The sequence below is a fragment of the Leptodactylus fuscus genome, chromosome 1, assembly GCF_031893055.1.
Source record: "Leptodactylus fuscus isolate aLepFus1 chromosome 1, aLepFus1.hap2, whole genome shotgun sequence".
In the NCBI taxonomy this organism is placed as follows: Eukaryota; Metazoa; Chordata; class Amphibia; order Anura; family Leptodactylidae; genus Leptodactylus; species Leptodactylus fuscus.
The window spans coordinates 233,774,477-233,793,594 of record NC_134265.1 but is presented as its reverse complement, the minus strand read 5'-3'; the positions used below and the strand labels follow the sequence as shown (position 1 = coordinate 233,793,594).

The 19,118-nt window shown below is 42.1% G+C and overlaps 1 protein-coding gene across 1 annotated transcript in view; it reads right to left on the bottom strand.

The window, feature by feature from the left end:
- Positions 1–16,464: 16,464 nt before the first annotated feature.
- Positions 16,465–19,118, bottom strand: part of PDE6B (phosphodiesterase 6B) — an 81,004-nt gene continuing 78,350 nt past the window's right edge. The window contains exons 20-22 of the mRNA XM_075284278.1: positions 18,838–18,921; positions 17,865–18,021; positions 16,465–16,597 (exon numbers count right to left, since the gene is read on the bottom strand). Coding sequence (XP_075140379.1) covers positions 16,533–16,597; positions 17,865–18,021; positions 18,838–18,921 — 306 coding nt within the window. The 3' untranslated portion in view covers positions 16,465–16,532. The remainder of the gene's footprint in view (positions 16,598–17,864; positions 18,022–18,837; positions 18,922–19,118) is intronic.

The following is a 19,118-nucleotide window of genomic DNA, read 5'->3' as shown; positions in this document are numbered from 1 at the left end:
TGGATTTGGTGGGACCCCTGGTGAAATCTGCTAGGGGACATCAGTACATATTGGTCGTAGTAGATTATGCTACCCGATACCCTGAGGCCGTGCCCCTCAGACATACCTCAGCAAAGCTAATCGCCAAGGAGTTGTTTTATATGTTTTCCCGGACTGGTATCCCTAAAAAGATCCTGACGGATCAAGGTACCCCCTTTATGTCCAAAATTACAAAGGAAATGTGTAAGCTCCTGGGTATTAAGCACTTGAGAACCTCTGTCTACCACCCCCAGACAGATGGCCTAGTTGAGAGGTTTAATAAGACCCTTAAAGGAATGTTGAAAAGGGTGGTTAGCAAGGATGGTAAGGACTGGGATTGTTTGCTGCCATATTTAATGTTTGCCATCCGAGAGGTACCCCAGTCCTCCACCGGATTCTCTCCCTTCGAGCTAGTGTATGGAAGACATCCAAAGGGTCTATTAGATATTGCTAGGGAAACTTGGGAACAGGAACCCACTCCCTGCCGTAGCGTTATAGAACACATAACCCAAATGCAAGACCGAATTGCCGCAGTAATGCCCATCGTAAAGGAGCACATGGAGCATGCTCAGTTGGCACAAAGCCGTGTTTATAACCGAAAGGCTCAGCTCAGATCCTTTAACCCAGGTGACCGGGTGTTAGTGCTCGTGCCCACCGTAGAGAGTAAATTCCTAGCCAAGTGGCAAGGTCCATATGAGATAATTGAAAAAGTGGGAAATGTAAACTACAAGGTCTTCCAACCAGGCAGGAGGAAACCTGAACAGATCTACCATGTGAATCTGTTAAAACCCTGGAAAGAGAGGGAATCCTTGTCGGCCCTAAGTACCCCTAGAGAGATTGCCACTAAAGTCAGAGGTGCAACTGGTAATCATTGTCCTGATGTACAGATAGCGGTGACTGTCTAAGGTACAGGTACAAGAGACAAAGGAACTAGTACAGAGAAACACTGATGTATTTTCAGAGACCCCTGGGCGTACTAATCTAATAGAGCACGACATTGTAACTGAGCCGCAGGTACGAATCAGTCTGAAGCCCTACCGTGTACCTGAAGCTCGTAGACAGGCCATAACAAAAGAGGTTAACAATATGTTAGCTCTTGGGGTCATTGAAGAGTCAAAAAGTGCGTGGTCAAATCCTATTGTCCTGATTCCCAAACCCGATGGTACAATCAGATTTGGTAACGATTTCCGTAAATTAAATGAAAATTCAAAGTTTGATGCCTATCCGATGCCCAGAGTAGACGAGCTGATCGAGAGGTTAGGGACTTCCAGGTATTTCTCTACTCTCGATCTAACAAAAGGGTATTGGCAGGTCCCGCTTACGGAAAGTGCTAAAGAGAAAACTGCATTCGCTACCCCAGATGGTCTCTTCCAGTACGTAATTATGCCTTTCGGATTACATGGTGCTCCCGCCACCTTTCAACGGTTGATGGACAAAATCCTCAAGCCACATCGCAGGTATGCTTCAGCCTACCTTGACGATATTGTCATCTTCAGCCCTGATTGGGGGAGTCACTTGCCGAAGGTCCAAGCGGTACTAGATTTGCTTCGGGCAGCCGGATTAACTGCTAACCCCAAAAAGTGCGCGTTGGGCCTTGAGGAAGCCCGGTATTTGGGGTACACAATAGGAAGAGGAGTAATCAAACCCCAGGTGAATAAAGTAGAGGCTATCCAGAATTGGCCCCGTCCCGTAAGTAAAAAGCAGGTAAGGGCTTTCCTGGGAATTGTGGGGTACTATAGGAGGTTCATACCCAATTTTGCCTCCATTGCAGCTCCCCTGACTGACCTGACCAAGGGAGGGAGAACTGGCCTCATCAAATGGAGTGAAGGGGCTGAGGGAGCATTCCAAAAGTTGAAAGCGGTCCTTTGTATACAACCAGTCTTGGTCACTCCCAATTATGCCAAAGAGTTTGTGGTACAGACTGATGCCTCAGATGTAGGGTTAGGGGCAGTCCTTTCACAAGTGATTGAAGGTGAGGAACATCCAGTCACATACCTGAGTCGAAAGCTCACTCCTGCAGAGAAAAATTACAGTATTGTAGAATGGGAGTGTTTGGCCATCAAATGGGCTCTGGAGTCCCTACGATATTATTTGCTAGGCTGACAGTTTCGGTTGATTACGGACCACTCCCCTCTCACATGGATGTCTCAGGCTAAAGAAAGAAATGCCAGGGTTACGAGATGGTTCCTTACCTTACAAAATTTTAAATTTGAGGTCGAACACCGATCTGGTAAATTACAGGGGAATGCAGATGCTTTATCCAGGACATATTGTATGGTGGCGAAAGGTGTTCGCCCCTATAGGTTCGAACAAAGGGGGAGGGTATGTAAGAAAGTGACAGGAAAAGTCCTGGAAGGACGCTATATCTCCCCCAGAGTCCTCTCATATGTGTGGTGAGTGAGGGCTTCAATAGCTGTAGCAAAGCATCTGTCAGTATTAACCTCTTCTCATCCCACTGCAGGAAGGAGCTTTTGTGTACAGGTGGGAACAGTTAGGCCTAATCACAGGCCTATAAAGCCTCTCCAGACTTCAGTCCTGGGCAGTTCCTGGGGGAGAGTGGTGGAGCCAGGTCCTGTCCATCCTAACTGAAAACTGGTGAGACCAGTGGGTACTCCACAGCTTGTATTTCTACATTTTATATTGATTTGTTTTGTCCGTGTGGTTGAAGCAAGCCACACGTATAGACAGATTGCTTCTGTGTAGTTAGTCGCCTAGCCGGGCAGGTATTTGTGTTTGTTTTTGCCTGAAGTAAAGGCTTGTTTATTTTGTTTGCCAACACCTTTAAACCTTTTTGCAAAATAAACACACAGGGCTAAAACCCTGTTCAAACTGATTTTGGTGTCTGTCTCTGACTGTCTGGGTCCGCTGCTGCTACCGCTGAGCCTACCTCCCCCACAATATATATATAATATATATATATATATATATCCCACTTCTGAACTGAGCCAATTTCTCTAGTTCATGGCCACATTTTTGGTTATTTTGTACATGCAGCTTTGGAGGAAAATTTTTTTTTTTTTTTTTTTTTTTTACTTGGGCTGTACAAATATTGTTTACTGTTTTTTTTATGGTGACACATAAGAATAAAGCTCTATGTTGTTTATATTTTTACATTTTTTGTTTAGATTTTCCTGGATGTAAAAAAAAAAAAAAGCAACAATGTCGGCAGAGACAGGGCTATATCATATGTGAGCGTGACATTGGTGATTTTTTATTTTTTTTTAATAAATTTTTTTTCGAGTAAAATAAAAAATAAATTCATTTTTTCTTGTTATTTAAATTTTACGTTGTGTCTCCTATAGGGTCATAATAGCTTAGTTTCACCATTTGGTGTATAGTATTTAGAAAGTCTAAGATCCAGCAACAGTGCTAACACTTCACCGCCCTTCTCTTGCTGAAAAATGACGTTAAGTGTGTGGCTGTACGGCACTTTACAAGCCTCAAAATCCCCAAACACTGTAGAGAGAACCACCGGAGTTCTGCCTCATTTTCAAATGTTGCAGCAAGAGATTACTGTATGTTATTGTAGTGTCACACAAGGACACTTCTTGTTGTAAAATTTGACTAGTTATAGTAGGTTGTGTATGTTTTCTACTATATATTGCACATTTTTCAACTTTATGCTGGGTCTTTATGTAAACTAACACAGCAACATAGAAATGACTGTTAACCCATAAACGGGAATAGCATTTGCTCTGTGGTTGCTAGAAGGTTTGAGGATTTTTTCATTATGTAGATTGTGAGCCCCATATAGGGACTACAATGTACTTTTTTCATTTAAGTATGTCATTGTAGAATGGGAGGAAATCCACGCAAACATAGGGAGAACATACAAACTCCTTGCAGATGTTGTTCCTGGTGGGATTTGAACCCAGGACTTCAGCGCTGCAAGGCTGCAGTGCTAACCACTGAGCCACCATGTTGCCCCTTAGAAGATTTGAGGATTTAGCTGGTAATCCCCACTAGCCAGTTTGGGTTTGTTAGATAGTGCTGAGTGTGTGGTTAGCTACAGTGAAGTGAATACATGTTCCAGAGAGCACTTTCAGCTAACTAGCTAGTGGTAGTTGGGCCAAGATAGACTGCCCCACAACATTGAGCCCCAAAAACCATTGATTGCCAAGAAAACATAACCAGTGTCTAATAGCAAGGAAACCTGGTAGTCTTGGTCAAAAGGAGCCTTGTGTCTCCCCAATGGTGACTGAAACATCTATGCATGTAGAAGACTGCCCGGTTAGTAGGATGCTATTACCTTTAGTCTGATCCACAGTGTTACGAGCATCGCCTGTTCAGCTGCCATTGTGTCTCCTGTGTCTCATTCTCACTCAACATTAATGGCTCTTCAAAATAGCCAGCAGACAGGAGAACAACCATGGGGAGCGCTCTAGGGGAAAAATCGCGTCCATTTCATCAACCCTCATCACTGTGCCGCCCTACGGAGGATTTGGTGCCATACTCACTGTCACAGGTGAGGGCGAGCTCAGTCTTAGCCCTTCCCTATGGTGTCATCTCCACACTGCTAGCCCTAGGCCACTGAATGAGACTTTTACTGTAAAGTGGTGCTCCATTTTAGGGTGTATTTACACCTAGAAGATTTGTTGTAGAAATTTCTGGGGCTGATGAATGTGAGACTTGCAGAAATTCAATACACAACAATTCTTCCATAATATTTAAGATGCACCGAGAAAATTTTGTGAATCTCTTCTTTCTTGCAATTTCTTTGACTCTTAGGAGCCATGGCATTTAACATGTGGAGGAAAGTGCATGAAGGAGAAGAGAATATCTAAATGTCTATCTGGTCTGGATGCCATATTTATTTAGTAGTCTATGGTCTGTATTCACTTAGGGGAAATAGTCTGGGGTTTCTGTTAGTTTAGAGTAGTGGGCAATTATTTATTTAGGGGGGGGGGTCTTTAAATACAGACCTATAAAATCCCTAACTAGGGTGTCCAGTCTGTGTATTATATACACTGTCTACCAATAAGTATTTGGACACCCATACAAATGAAGATATCTGCGGTCGTGATGTATGTCACGCCTTCATCTGTTAAATTGAAAACAGCATTGACATTAGTGCATTGGCATTAGTCGCATGCAAGATGCCTTGAAGTGCAGAGTTGTCTGATTTCGAGAAAGGGGTAATTGTGGGGTACCACAGAAATGGTTGATCCTTAAGGGACATAGGAAGAGAACTGAATTACCCAAAATTGACAGTGGCCTATGTGATTACGAAGTGGAAGGTGAACGGTGATTGTCGGAAAGTGCCCCGAGTCAGTAGACCCCCGAAACTGGGAGATAGAGACTGACGAGTGCCGGCCAGAGAAACCGCACCCAACCGATGGCTGATTTACACCAGGAGTTCCAACAGGTATCCAGGAGTATTGTGTCGATCAATACCATCCATAAGGAAGCATCTGCTGGGTTCTACCAACTATTGAATAGGAATAAATGTTGTTTTGCTATTCTACCACAGGTCTCCAAATACTTATTGGTAGACAGTGTATAAGGGGCCTAGACTCTATATTTAAAGGGTATGGTGTGAGGTCTATATGTGTTTAGAGGGTATGGATTTATTAGGGATGTGCTGAATTGGTCTTATACAGTACACTATCTTTGGTTACAGATAAACTTGCATAAAACTGCATTGTGTCTTCAAATTACACCTCTCTCTCCATGTGAATCATGTAGGTATACACATATATTTCAGCTAGATCCCATAGAATCTTGTCTTCATTTGTAAATAAGATAAGATAAAATAAGATAATCCTTTAATAGTCCCACAATGGGGAAATTTCAGTGATACAGTTTCATAGATGGTACAGTAGTATATAACAAGAGAGAAACACATACAAGCTCATGGCAGATAGAGAAATACTAGGAATCATAGCAACTAAAAGAAAAAAACAGACACACTGCAGGATCATTTAGTTCTCTGTGCGGAGTGATGTTAATAATACAGCCCGAGAAATGCTGTCGTGTCCAACCCTCTCTGTTATGCTACAAACACTTTCATACGTTCATTATACATATATGTCATCTCAGAATTAAAGGCAAACGGGAGTTCAGTTTTTATGTAATATTTTTTAACAACTTAAAGCCATCAGGGTCTTATTCAATTAAATCTGGAAATGAATGTAGGAACAGATTGAGTTAATGTTCCCAGAATTTATTTTTATCAAACTGTTTTAGGGGGAGTTCACACGGAGTAATGTGCCGCGTGATGTGGCACGTATACGGCGTGTGAGACTTTGAGTGGCGTAAACGCTCCCATTGATTTCAATGGGAGCCTGGATCATATACAACGCGTTATTTTATTGCCGCAAAATCACAGCCGCAAAATAACGTGGCGTATACGATCCAGGCTCCCATTGAAATCAATGGGAGCGTTTACGGCGCTCAAAGTCTCACATGCCGTATACGTGCCACATCACGCGGCACGTTACTCCGTGTGAACTCCCCCTTAGACAGTGCAAAGTTAGGCTAGACAGCGCTAAACTGCACCAGATTTCCAGATGGTGTATTTTAAGACTGACTAGTCTAACTTGACACCATTTATTAGTTGATGCATAGGCAGAATTTTGATACAAAAAAACTGGTGCAAATTCCAAAATTTTGGTGCAATTTTTGGCTCACAGTCTAGCAAATTAAACCACAATCCCTATTCCACAAGCGTGACCTACATTTTGTACAAAGCGCACAATTTGTTAGATCATGTCTAAAACACATAAAAGTACAGCAGATTTTTTTGGCACAAATTACACTGGAATTCTGGTGCATATTTATCTGCCCCACTGTCTTTCTTGTTAATTTTCCTAAATAAGAGCAGCTCTTTGATTGGTTTCTATGAATAGCGATTTCTCTATAATTTTCATAAATTTCCTGTGAAATATTTAAATTGAGAGTGAAAAGGGCAAATGCTTTAGCAAACAGTAAGAAACAAAACGTTATACTGACATAAAAATCGATTCAGCGTTGTAATAACGCCAGGAAGGACGTCCAAGTATTTTATGGCCACGCCTCCAGCAGTGTAACTGCAGTGAGTATAATGCATTACTAATCTATAGTCATTTTTCTTTATTATTGTATGAAATACATAAGTGATTGTAATTCAGTTGGATGCACATGCCTCGACACACACGGCATACAAAATATACAGAATGCTGTAAGAATCGTGTAAGTGTTATGCTGCCATCTTCTGGACTGATAGGCGCACAATCATCCTACTTACACTGGTTACATTAGAATAAAATAGAATTATTTGCACAAGAAATGCGCTGAAAATAATGTAACATTAATAATATGATTAACCCTGCTTATATTCTTTTCTAGCCATTTTGTCTTGGTTCTGGATTTTATAATAAATTCTGAAGACAATACATTTATAAAACAGTAACTGTTACATAATACAGTGGCAGCACTGACCTTTTTTCTCTTTGTACTGTATTGGTCAAATAGCGCCACATTGTGAACAGTAGGACCAATCTCCTACTCTCAAAATTTGTTAATGTTGCACTTCCACCATGTTATGATACTTGATCTTCTCTATTGACCATGCTTGTTTTTTAGGAATTATTTTCAGAGACCTGTGATGTGGCGCGTTTAACTCTCTAAAAATGACAAGTGCAAACCACGAAGGCCATGGAAACAGTGACAGTCCAAAGACTTTATATAATAATAATGCCAATAGACTATCATAACGAGTGTTAGCAAAGTGCTTTCTATGGCCCCGCATGATATACAGTGTCAGCAATGTGCTACACATAAACATCGCCTCCAAATAACCAATGCCACAGAGTGCACTAAGAAACAGTCCCTGAAGCATACCACCTCCCTTAGTGCCAGCAGTGTTACCCTCCATAAACAATGCCAACAAAGCCAATGAATTAAATGATAGAAAGCCAAATAGTTATCAATCAATCCCAGCCTCCCCTAGGGGGTGCTCATCGCTTATCTATGTATACTGAACCTGGAAATGTCAAACAGGCCAAAATAATGATTTAACTCCTCCTGCTTCTGGTCTGTGCAGGAGACTTGCTTGCCCTTCCAGGAGTTTGTGCATTCTTGACTAACTTTGTGAGACAGTAGGAAGGGCGTACTATGTCTCCTTCGGAAGACATGACCTTTGCAGGCCACCTTAGATAAGTAGATGCTCTTCTATGAATTCGACACACTGTAAGGTAACCTGCATAGATGACATAGAAGACATTGTACCCCCGCTTTAGAATGATAGGGGGCAATAATCCTGAAACTGCTGTCTGTGGTTGGGGTTCTCTTCCATTTGGAAAGCATATTCTGGTTTGGCTTTATTCCTAGAGAGCGTCTCCAGGATTCATAGAAAACCAAATACAGTGGTGGATCCAGGATTTGCGGGGCCCTGGGCAATTGACTTTGGCGGGGCCCTACTTACTGGGGGGTCTTGCACTTCTAACCTGTACTTCCCAACTGTTGAAGACTAGAAAGAGGGAACAAAACTTGATTCCACACAGTATAATCCTCCTACAGTCACCCGTAAATTATATCTCCCCCCCATTTTCATATACACCCTTCATCTACCCCTAGTTTCATGTTCCCCCCCTCTATCTGTCCCCAGTTTCATGCCATTCTCCCCCTTTATCTGCCCACAGTTTCATTTCCCCCCGTCTCTGCCCCAGTGTCATGCCGTTCTCCCCCCTTCATCTGCCCCAGTGTCATGCCGTTCTCCCCCTTCATCTGCCCCAATGTCATGCCATTCTCCCCCCATTCATCTGCCCCAGTGTCATGCCATCCCCCCCTTCATCTGCTTCAGTGTCATGCCGTTCTACCCCCCCCCTTCATTTGCCCCAGTGTCATGCCGTTCTCCCCCCTTCATCTGCCCCAGTGTCATGCCATTCTCCCCCCTTCATCTGCCCCAGTGTCATGCTGTTCTCTCCCCCTTCATTTGCCCCAGTGTCATGCCGTTCTCCCCCCTTCATCTGCCCCAGTGTCATGCCGTTCTCCCCCCCTTCATCTGCCCCAGTGTCATGCCGTTCTCCCCCCCTTCATCTGCCCCAGTGTCATGCCGTTCTCCCCCCCTTCATCTGCCCCAGTGTCATGCTGTTCCCCCCCTCCATCTGCCCCAGTGTCATGCTGTTCTCCCCCCCTCCATCTGCCCCAGTGTCATGCTGTTCTCTCCCCCTCTATCTGCCCCAGTGCCATGCCGTTCTCCCCCCCATCTGCCCCAGTGTCATGCTGTTCTCCCCCCCTCCATCTGCCCCAGTGTCATGCTGTTCTCCCCCCCTCCATCTGCCCCAGTGTCATGCCGTTCTCTCCCCCTCTATCTGCCCCAGTGTCATGCCGTTCTCCCCCCTCCATCTGCCCCAGTGTCATGCCGTTCTCTCTCCCTCTATCTGCCCCAGTGTCATGCCGTTCTCCCCCTCCATCTGCTCCAGTGTCATGCCGTTCTGCCCCTCCATCTGCCCCAGTGTCATGCTGTTCTCCCCCCCTTCATCTGCCCCAGTGTCATGCCGTTCTCCCCCCTCCATCTGCCCCAGTGTCATGCTGTTCTCTCCCCCTCCATCTGCCCCAGTGTCATGCCGTTCTCCCCCCTCCATCTGCCCCAGTGTCATGCCGTTCTCCCCCCTCCATCTGCCCCAGTGTCATGCCGTTCTCCCCCCTCCATCTGCCCCAGTGTCATGCCGTTCTCCCCCCTCCATCTGCCCCAGTGTCATGCTGTTCTCCCCCCTCCATCTGCCCCAGTGTCATGCCGTTCTCACACACACACACACACTCACCATTCCTCGCTCCCTCGCATCTCTCTCCCTCATACACATATTGTAGCCGCGATGTGATGACGTCATCACATCGCGGCTACAAATGCCGGAGCTCAGCTGAGCTGTGACAGCTCCTGCTTTAAACGCCTATGCATTCAGCTCATCGGCGTCCTACCGCCGATGAGCTGAATACATAGGCGTTTAAAGCAGGAGCTGTTAGCTCCTGCTTTAACGCTGAGCTCAGTTGGTATCGGGACATGCCGACCAGGACCATTTTGTTAGGTCCCGGCCGCGCCGCGGAGCCCCGCTAAGCACGGGGCCCCGGGCGGTTGCCCGGCTCGCCTGGCCCTGGATCCGCCCCTGACCAAATATGACTAGGGGAACATAGCTCAAATCTCCTGCCATGTTTTTAAGCTATTTAATGGGTCAGACATTGTCTGACGCTAGGTTCACACTAGTGTTCGGGTCTCCGTTCTGTGGTTTCCGTCTTCTGCATGCCGGGTCCGGCCGTGAGCGGCGGTGAGCGTTTTATGCTCTCAGACCCGAAACCGTTTTTTTTAAAACCGGACACAGAGTACTGCATGTCTGACTCTGTCCAATTTTTAAAAAACGGTTTCGCGGCGGAGAGCATAAAACGCTCACCGCTGCTCACGGCCGGACATCTTTCAAACCCATTCAAATGAATGGGTGAGAGGCTCCTGCAGGTTTCCGTCTCCTGCTCTGTTTTGTGCAGGAAACGGAAACCTGCAGAACGGAGACCGGGGCGCAGATGTGAATGAGCCCTTAGGCTAGGTTCACATTCGTGCCTGGTATCCACCTGTTGTGAATCTGTATATAAAAAATGGATTTGTCAAAAATCAGTCAGAAACGGTTACACAGCGCAAACCATAGCCTGTCTTTTTTGACGGATTAGTTAGTGCGTGTCCGTCAAAAAACTTACCTTTTGAATTACACGGTCATGTGTGTGGGCTGACAGTCCAGGCTGCAAAATATGAAACAGGTCCTATTCCTGTCTGAATTTACGGCCCTGCTTCTGCGGCTCCTATTCATTGAATGAAAGGGGCAGTGGAAGCACAGCTGGTGCACACGTGGCACATGGATGACTTCCATGTGTCCTCCATGCACCGCCCATCTTGCTCATTTACGGCTGCTAGTTAGCACACGGTCATCTACAATCAGTTTTACAGGGCAGCTACCTACAGATATGCCCAGTTTTCTTTCCTATGGAGGAGAGCAAGTATTTGCATAGAACTTTGTCACAATTGTCTCTTGTCTGAGACTGTAAGGATATTATTCAGATTTGATACATTTTGAAGTTGCTTCAACAGCAATATCTTGTAACAACAAAACAAACTTTATTCTCAGAACATATCTGTAGGTCACTTTGTAATAGCAATGACAATACACTGGCATAGATAGGGCCATTGAGGCCAGGAAGAGCAAGCAATCGTTTCTTACTGGCTCCTAGAGGAAATTGTCTGGAAGTGAAAGGTTATGTCGGCAAACTCCTTCCACATTTAGGACTTGAAGTTCCTAACTGGGAGACCCCACTTAAGATAGCCTTAGTACCTTAGATTGCATATGTTATCTGTGATATATTGTACTATAAAGTGTTTGCTATGTATCATATGTTTCACTACTAATGATGATCTATATGCCTGGATTATAATACTGTGAAATTTTATTATGTTACTGTCACTTTACTCGCTACTACTGAATCATTGTGTGGTTTCTTGTTCTAGGATGATCTGAAAATTGTTGATTATATTGTTAAAGGGATTCAATCAGTAAAATGGAATTTTTACTCCCTAACACGTAGGAATATCATTAAGAAAGGCTATTCTTCTCCTACCTTTAGATGTGTTTTCCGCGCCGCCGTTCCGTAGATATCCCGGTTTTCTTCAGTATGCTAATGAGTTTTCTCGCAGTACTATGGGCATCCCTAGTACTGTGAGAAAACTCTCCAGTGATGGCCTCAATCTTCTTCTTTCTCTATCTTCTTCTGGCACACCCTCTCCGCGACGTCTTCTTCCAATGGCTTCTGCTGGCTAAATGGCACGCAACCCTTCCATACCATAATTAGAATCCCTAAAATGAACCCTTCTCTGTTCACACTCCCACATTACCTCACATGATATGATGCTGTTTCAGACTAACTTTATATGTCCAAGCACCATCCACATGTTAAAGGACACGACTGGAGACGGCTCATACAGTTTTATATTTGTGTAATGACAGTAACCTCTATTACAAAATTGTCTGACCTTCATATAAGCAATGCTACCTCCATTGCTGCCCCTGCTACCTCTTGTGTTACCCCCTCTACCTCATAGATTGTAAGCTCTTCTGAGCAGGACCCACAGTCACATTGTGTGAAGTGACTATTTCTTTGTAATTTTTTTTTTTTTTTCTGTACTTGAACCCTACAAAATGTATTATTATTATTACATAGTACTACAATACATAGTATTGCAGTAAATCACACATAGATTCCCTATGTGTGATGTTCATAGGCAAGCAGGAGGCTATTGGTTAGCATCCTTTCTGCCATGACAACCCCTCAGACCCTGCGATCTTGCCTCCGGACCTCCTGGATGCCATGATCACTATTGATCTAGGGGGTTATTCGGGGGGGGGTTTAAATACAGCCGTAGGTTACCTATATGCTTAACGTGACGTAATAGTACAGAGATGAGAGGGAAGGGGTTAAAGCCCATCCAGAGAGCTTTCTTGTTACAATAAAAGATTGGGCCTGGAGAGACAAAAACTTGCAGACAGTACCAGCTACCCAGGGATAATGAGCTAAGAGTTAAGAGGAAGGCCCTGGAAGTGTTTGTGGCTCTTCCCTTAACCCAGGATAAGGGGCACTATAATAAGGGGGAAGTATAACTAATAAGCGGGATCTATAAAAAGGGGAAACTAGAATTAATAAAGGGGAACTAGAACTATTAATGGGGCGCTATAACAAAAAGGTACTATATCTGGAAAATCACACCATAATTTAAAGGTTGCTACTATAATCTATGAGGGGACACTATTAACTATTATGCTAGGTTCACACTAGTATTCAGGAAATCCGTCCCCTATTACGCTTAAAATATATGGAGATGATTTGGGGGCAGAAACTCAGTGGACCCTATTATAGTCTATAGGTCTGCGGGAAACCGCTTTTTTAGTAGATAGGGATTCCATTTTTCAGATCCCAAAGCGGACCCAAAGAACAGAAACCCGAACATTAGTGTAAATCTAGTATTAGGTGGTACAAAGTTAAGGCACAAAGAAGGTTGTACTGTCAGGGGGACATAATAATAGTAAAACTACCTTTCTGCCCACTTTTAGCAGTAATAATCCTCTTTTTGCCTCCACATAATAATAATACATATCTCACTAATGTTACTATGTATGGAGTACCAACTTGGAGTAGGGGCTCTGTAACATGTAGAGAAAATGAGGGTGGGGGAGGGTTATATCTCAGACATTATAGATCATACAAACTTGATTTTGGTGTTGTATTAAAGAGGAGATTCTCTTCTGTCATATAACACTCTCTTCTTTAACACGACACCAAAAGCAAGTTAGTACGATTTATAGTCAGCGATATAACTTTGAAGTGACCCTCCCCCGCCCTCATTTTTTCTACATATTTCACAGCCCCGTACTCCAAGCTGTACTTTGTACACGGTAACATCAGTAAGAGGCAGGAACAGATCTCAATGCAGAAACAAGTGAAAGAGTGAAAAATGCAGGACTTTACAGGAGGCAAAATGTTTTAATAAATGTATGTTACAAAATGTATTAATGACACAAATACTGAATTTAGGGCCCACTTCTAACTTTGTCCAGGGTCACATTTTGTCTAAAACTGGCCCTGATAAGTCAATGTAGAAGAAGTGTTCCCCTTTTAAGATCATATAAAGGGTCATATGTGCCTGTGTAGTTGGGGGTTGTTCGGATCCCTGACATTCTACATCCAACCATTATCCATTTGCTCTACTTAGAGACATTGCAACGACCAAATAAAATTCATCCTTAGAAAACAATCCTTCTGACAAATCCTTTGGTTTAGAACTAGTAACATTTAAAATAATGTAAACACATAATTTATCATAAAGCATATGATATACAACATTTATTTTGAAAAAACAACAACTTTATTTACACTTCATAGTCAATGCTGCACATTGCATAGTTTTGTTTTTTAAATGTAATATTCATATAACAACAACAATACAAACATACTATGTCAGACATAAGTTGTGCTAAGTATGATGTACAATCTGTATTAAAACATCTTTCACTCCCCCCATCCGAATCTAGGCAGAAAAAGATCTGTGGCCCCTTTTTTTTTTTTTTTCAATATAGATTGTGAGCCCCACATAGAGCTCACAATGTACATTTTTCCCTATCAGTATGTCTTTTTTGGAATATGGGATGGAAATCCATGCAAACACGGGGAGAACATACAAACTCCTTGCAGATGGTTTTGTGCCCTTGGCGGGATTTGAACACCAGGACTCCAGCGCTGCAAGGCTGCAGTGCTAACCACTGAGCCACTGTGTGGCCCCTAAGATCTGTGGCCCCTAAGATCTGTGGCCCCTTATCATTGCAATGTGGTAATGCCCAGTTGTAACCTACTCAAGTGAATGAGGCTGAGCTATACATGAGCTGCAGTACCAGACACAGACACATGGATGAGGGTAGTGTTATATCTAGTACTGTATTGAAGGGGTAGGATTGTAGAACCTTCATTTTGTTGGTCATGTAGGTTGAACTTTCCCAATCACACATTGGTGGCCATCTAAGGTTCCAAATCTGGAAAATCCATTTGGTTTGTATATTAATGCATAGATATACAGTTAAAGTTAATTTACCTATTTTAAAGTTGATCAATAACATTGATAGATTACTGTGACTGCTGATCAGTCATTGCAAAATAGGTGTAAAGCATAGGAATTAGATTGAGAATTATTTAGCCTTTTAAAACTGCCTGCGTCCATTGCTAACAGTATTGTATATGATTTTTGCCATCTAATTTACACCTTATTTTACTACATAATGCTAAAATAGCACTTGCAGCGGCATCTTTATAAAGCTGGTGGTTTAGTCACAGGTTCCCTTAATACAGATTGTAAACAGTATTAAAATTTGGTTACCTAATCCAGGGCCGGCTCCAGGTTTGTGTGGGCCCTTGGGTGACAGAGCCTTAGTGGGCCTCCACAGTAAAAAAAAAAAAAAAAAAAAAAAAAAACACCAGAAATTTAGTTGTTCCTGCTACGATACACCTGCTGACATAGGAAAGGTTGAAAACTGTGGGTAAGTCCTGCAGATGTAGTTGACATGCCAGTGGTTTATAACCACTGCGGTTTTACTTGCAGCATATGGACAAGATTTGTAGGTATCTCATCTACAGTACTGTTACTGCACGTGGCAGTGGGTTAGCTGTTGCCGAGTTACTTCTGCCTAAGTGTCCCCAGCATTATAATGGGGACTCATTTTTTAGTCTTAACTGATCCTGTATGGAATACACCTACTGTACACAGTTTGTGGGGATAGCATCCTGTTTATATATATATATATATATATATATATATATATATATATATATACATTTCTGTTAAATACAATATAACATATCAAAATTAGAAACTCAGGCAGCATTACTATTGTTCCAACCACACATACTATAATGTCCCTTAAGTGCCCTCACACAATACATGCCTCTCCTAGTGGTCCTCACACAGTATAATTCCCTGTTTATTGTCCACACATAGTATAATGCGCCTTACTCCCTGCAAAGTATAATGCCCCTTTATTATCCCATATAGTATAATTCCCCCTTATGTCCCCACACAGTATGATGCCCGCTCATTCATGATAATGTTGGCAGGGCCCCCGGGCCATCTCCTACATCATTATGCAATCAATACTTACTGCTCATGGCTTCCCAAACTCTCTGCTCCTTCTCTCTGCTCCAGGCACTAGTGGACATAACCCTGTCAAGCACCTGTACCAGAGGAGTGTAGAGACAGAGAGTCCGGGAAGTTAAGAGTCCATACTTATCTCTCTTTCCCTGTGCTATTACTAGTGTAATGACTACTTAATGCTAGCCATGGCTGAATGTATAGTAAGATGTGGAGTCTTGTGGAAAGACATGTATGTTTCCATACCTGCATTGATGTACCTTTGTTAATATAAGAGATGAACTGCACACAAAGGAGGATGAATGTTAGGAAAAATAAATAGATTCTGTATTCACAGTTTCAATGTAGTAGTATATTTCTAAGCAGATTTGTACATAAGATGTTTCCGCCCTCCCTCATTAAAATCACAGTCTTGAAGATCTTCTCTTGAGTCCAAAAGTGTATACATACACATCTAAATTTGTAGAGATTTTTTTGTTTTTGATACAAAAACAGTATAAAGTCATACAGCTGCTAAAAATGACTTGAAATCTGAATTGTAACATTTAAGAGGGCAAGGAAACATCCTATTTAAAACCGGTTGGTTACATGTGATGCTTTCACAGAATACAGTGTATGAGGACAATTCTTGTGCCTGTAATAAATAGCACTCTACCTTACCATGTTTGTCAACTCTCAAAACCCCAGTTCTTTACGTTCATAGAAGCTGAACAAAACCTAGTATATACTAGTATGTAACTCAAGTAAAATATTTGATAAGTGCCTTAGTAGTTCAGAACGTAACCCTTACTCTCACAGGGTAATACTTGATAAATATTCTTTTTGTTTCTCTTCAATGTGGTTCCAGATAGCTGTGACACACAGTAAATTAAATGATTGCACATGTTGAAGATTTGGCATTACCACCCCCTCCACCAGCTCCATCGGCAGCAGCTAGAAATCAAAAAGACAGAAAAATTAGATGTACATTTCAGGAACAAATGTAAACCAATAATAAGATTTTTTGACACATCATTTTTTTTTGTTTTCTCTGACTATTTACAGGTTCACTAATATATTACCAGTAGTCCAGGCAGTAACGTATAGGTTATACACTACTATATCAGAAAATGCTGTGTCAGGTCAGGCGATCAGGGACGGCTAACTGAAAATAAATTGATTGAATAACTAAAGTGACTTTGGCAAAAGAGGATTTAGAAGATTATGGATTAAGGCTAATATCATTAAATACATTTTGTGGGAAGTGGAAACTAAAGCATTTAGCAGGTAAGAGGTAATACTGATACAAGTGCGATCATTAAAGGGAACCAGCACCCAAACTAAGTATATTACCTGACAGGATACTGCATGTCTTCTGCAATGGTGTCCTTATAAAATTTGAATGATCCTGCCATCCTCTAATAATTTTTTATTCAATATTCAGATTAGCTTATTGAAGTCAAGGGGGTTGGAGAGCTAGCCAAGGAAGTCAAGTTCAACATGCCCCTTTTCCATAATTTAGCCCCTTTCACTCTTTTGACAGCTCTGAAATGGCCTGATGCACTGCCATTTGAATCCAGATCCTGAGGCCTCAGCTCATAACTGCGCATGCATTGAGGGTGTTCTGTGATGCAACCATGTTTGCTCCGGTAGAATCCCAGTTTCACTTTCTTCTCCACAGGCATACATACGCCCTGTCCTCTGCCAGTTCATGAGGCTATGGGAGCGATGACCATGACTGCATCATAAAATAAACCTGAACATGCACAGTGATGAGCTGAGGCCCAAATATGTGGTTTCAAATGGGAACCAATCAAAGGGGACATGCAGAGATTGACTTCTCCGCACCTTGACTTTGAGAAAATAAGTTAAATAATGGTGATGTTTTTGGTAGGATCGTTCAGGCTTCATTAGTTTGGGTGTTAAAATCGTGCATAGAGGTTTCCTTTAGGTCCCAATAAATTGTTGTCATTGGACCAAGAATGAGTGCTTTAAAGTAAAGCTCAGCAATGGAGATCCTGTACTGAGCACAGCAAGTAGTCACTTGAACACTAAATATACATTTCCATTGTTGCAAATATTGGCATAAACTTTGAGAATTATTGGAGTTGATCTAACATTCACCAGTGTTAGATATATCCATTAGTAGTGTCAGACATGATTGTTCAAGGATTCTTAAAACAAACAATTTACAAAATCTACATTTTTATCCATTACAAACCTTTCTTTGCAGCAAGTTCTTCTTCCTTTTTCTTCTTTTCATCTTCAATGACCTTCAGTTTGGCTTCATACTCATCTTGCAGCGCTTTCCATTCTTTTCTATTATTCAGCAAACCATCCAACATTGGCTGAATTTCCTCATGGAAGCGAGAAAACTCCTACACATGATGACATTATAGTATTTATGATGTTAGTGTTCATGATAAATGTCAATATTATATTAAATATGTGCATTACACATGTGGTTACATTACTTAAAGTGGTTTGTTTTCTGAGATTTTAGATTGATGGTCCTTAGGGACTCCCATTACATGGCAGAATGGAGGGGTAGCAGTGACTTCACTAATGCACCTGCCAAAAATATGCCCATGTCAGTGGTGAGTGTGTGCGTTTCTATTACAACAACTCAGAACTGCTCAGCCCTGTTAATTTGAATACTGAGAACCATACACAACCATACATATATTCCATATGCATATATGGGGTACTACAGTGAACAGGTCACAGTATGTTCAACTCTGCCAACTGGTGATGTTACTGAAGGTGGCATGTGACTTACTGATGGATACCATGTGATATGATTGTAGTTGTTTTCCTGTGTGAGGTCCCCTAGGGGTCCAATGAATAATTTCTGGTGTCTACTTGTTTGTATAATTACATGACTTGTAGGGTCATCATTTATTTGACACCAGTTGTTCTTCTTGACCCCTCTATACATGGCTTTGCCAAATGTGCTGGTGATCTTAATAGAAATGAAGGGATAAGCAGTTGCCTGACACCTTCATCTTATGTCTGTTGACAATCAAAGAATCAGGCATGTTGTCTTCTTTCACTTGTCATCTGCCATGGTGGCTTCACCAATAAATTATAGCAAATTATATATAAATATAATCACGATGATTATTGTGACTATTACATTTTAATCAGCAGATGTAGACAAAGATCACATATAGTCTTCTATGTTTACTACTCACTTTATATACAAACGTGCAGACAAAGTCAATAAAACCGCATTGGAGTTTTGGCAGTTCTGCAGATTTATTTCTGTCCATCATTGGCTGTAATTGGAATAACAGATTATATATTAGGAAATAATCATACATCATTGAGATATTATTAGAAATAATTACTTGTCTGTGAAAATATGCTCAGGAGTACATGCTAATTCTCTCTGACAATGTAACATCTCAGATCTATCCTGAAGTGTATTCAATGCAAGTTAAGGAACATTTAGTGCTAGTTGATACTGGTTATA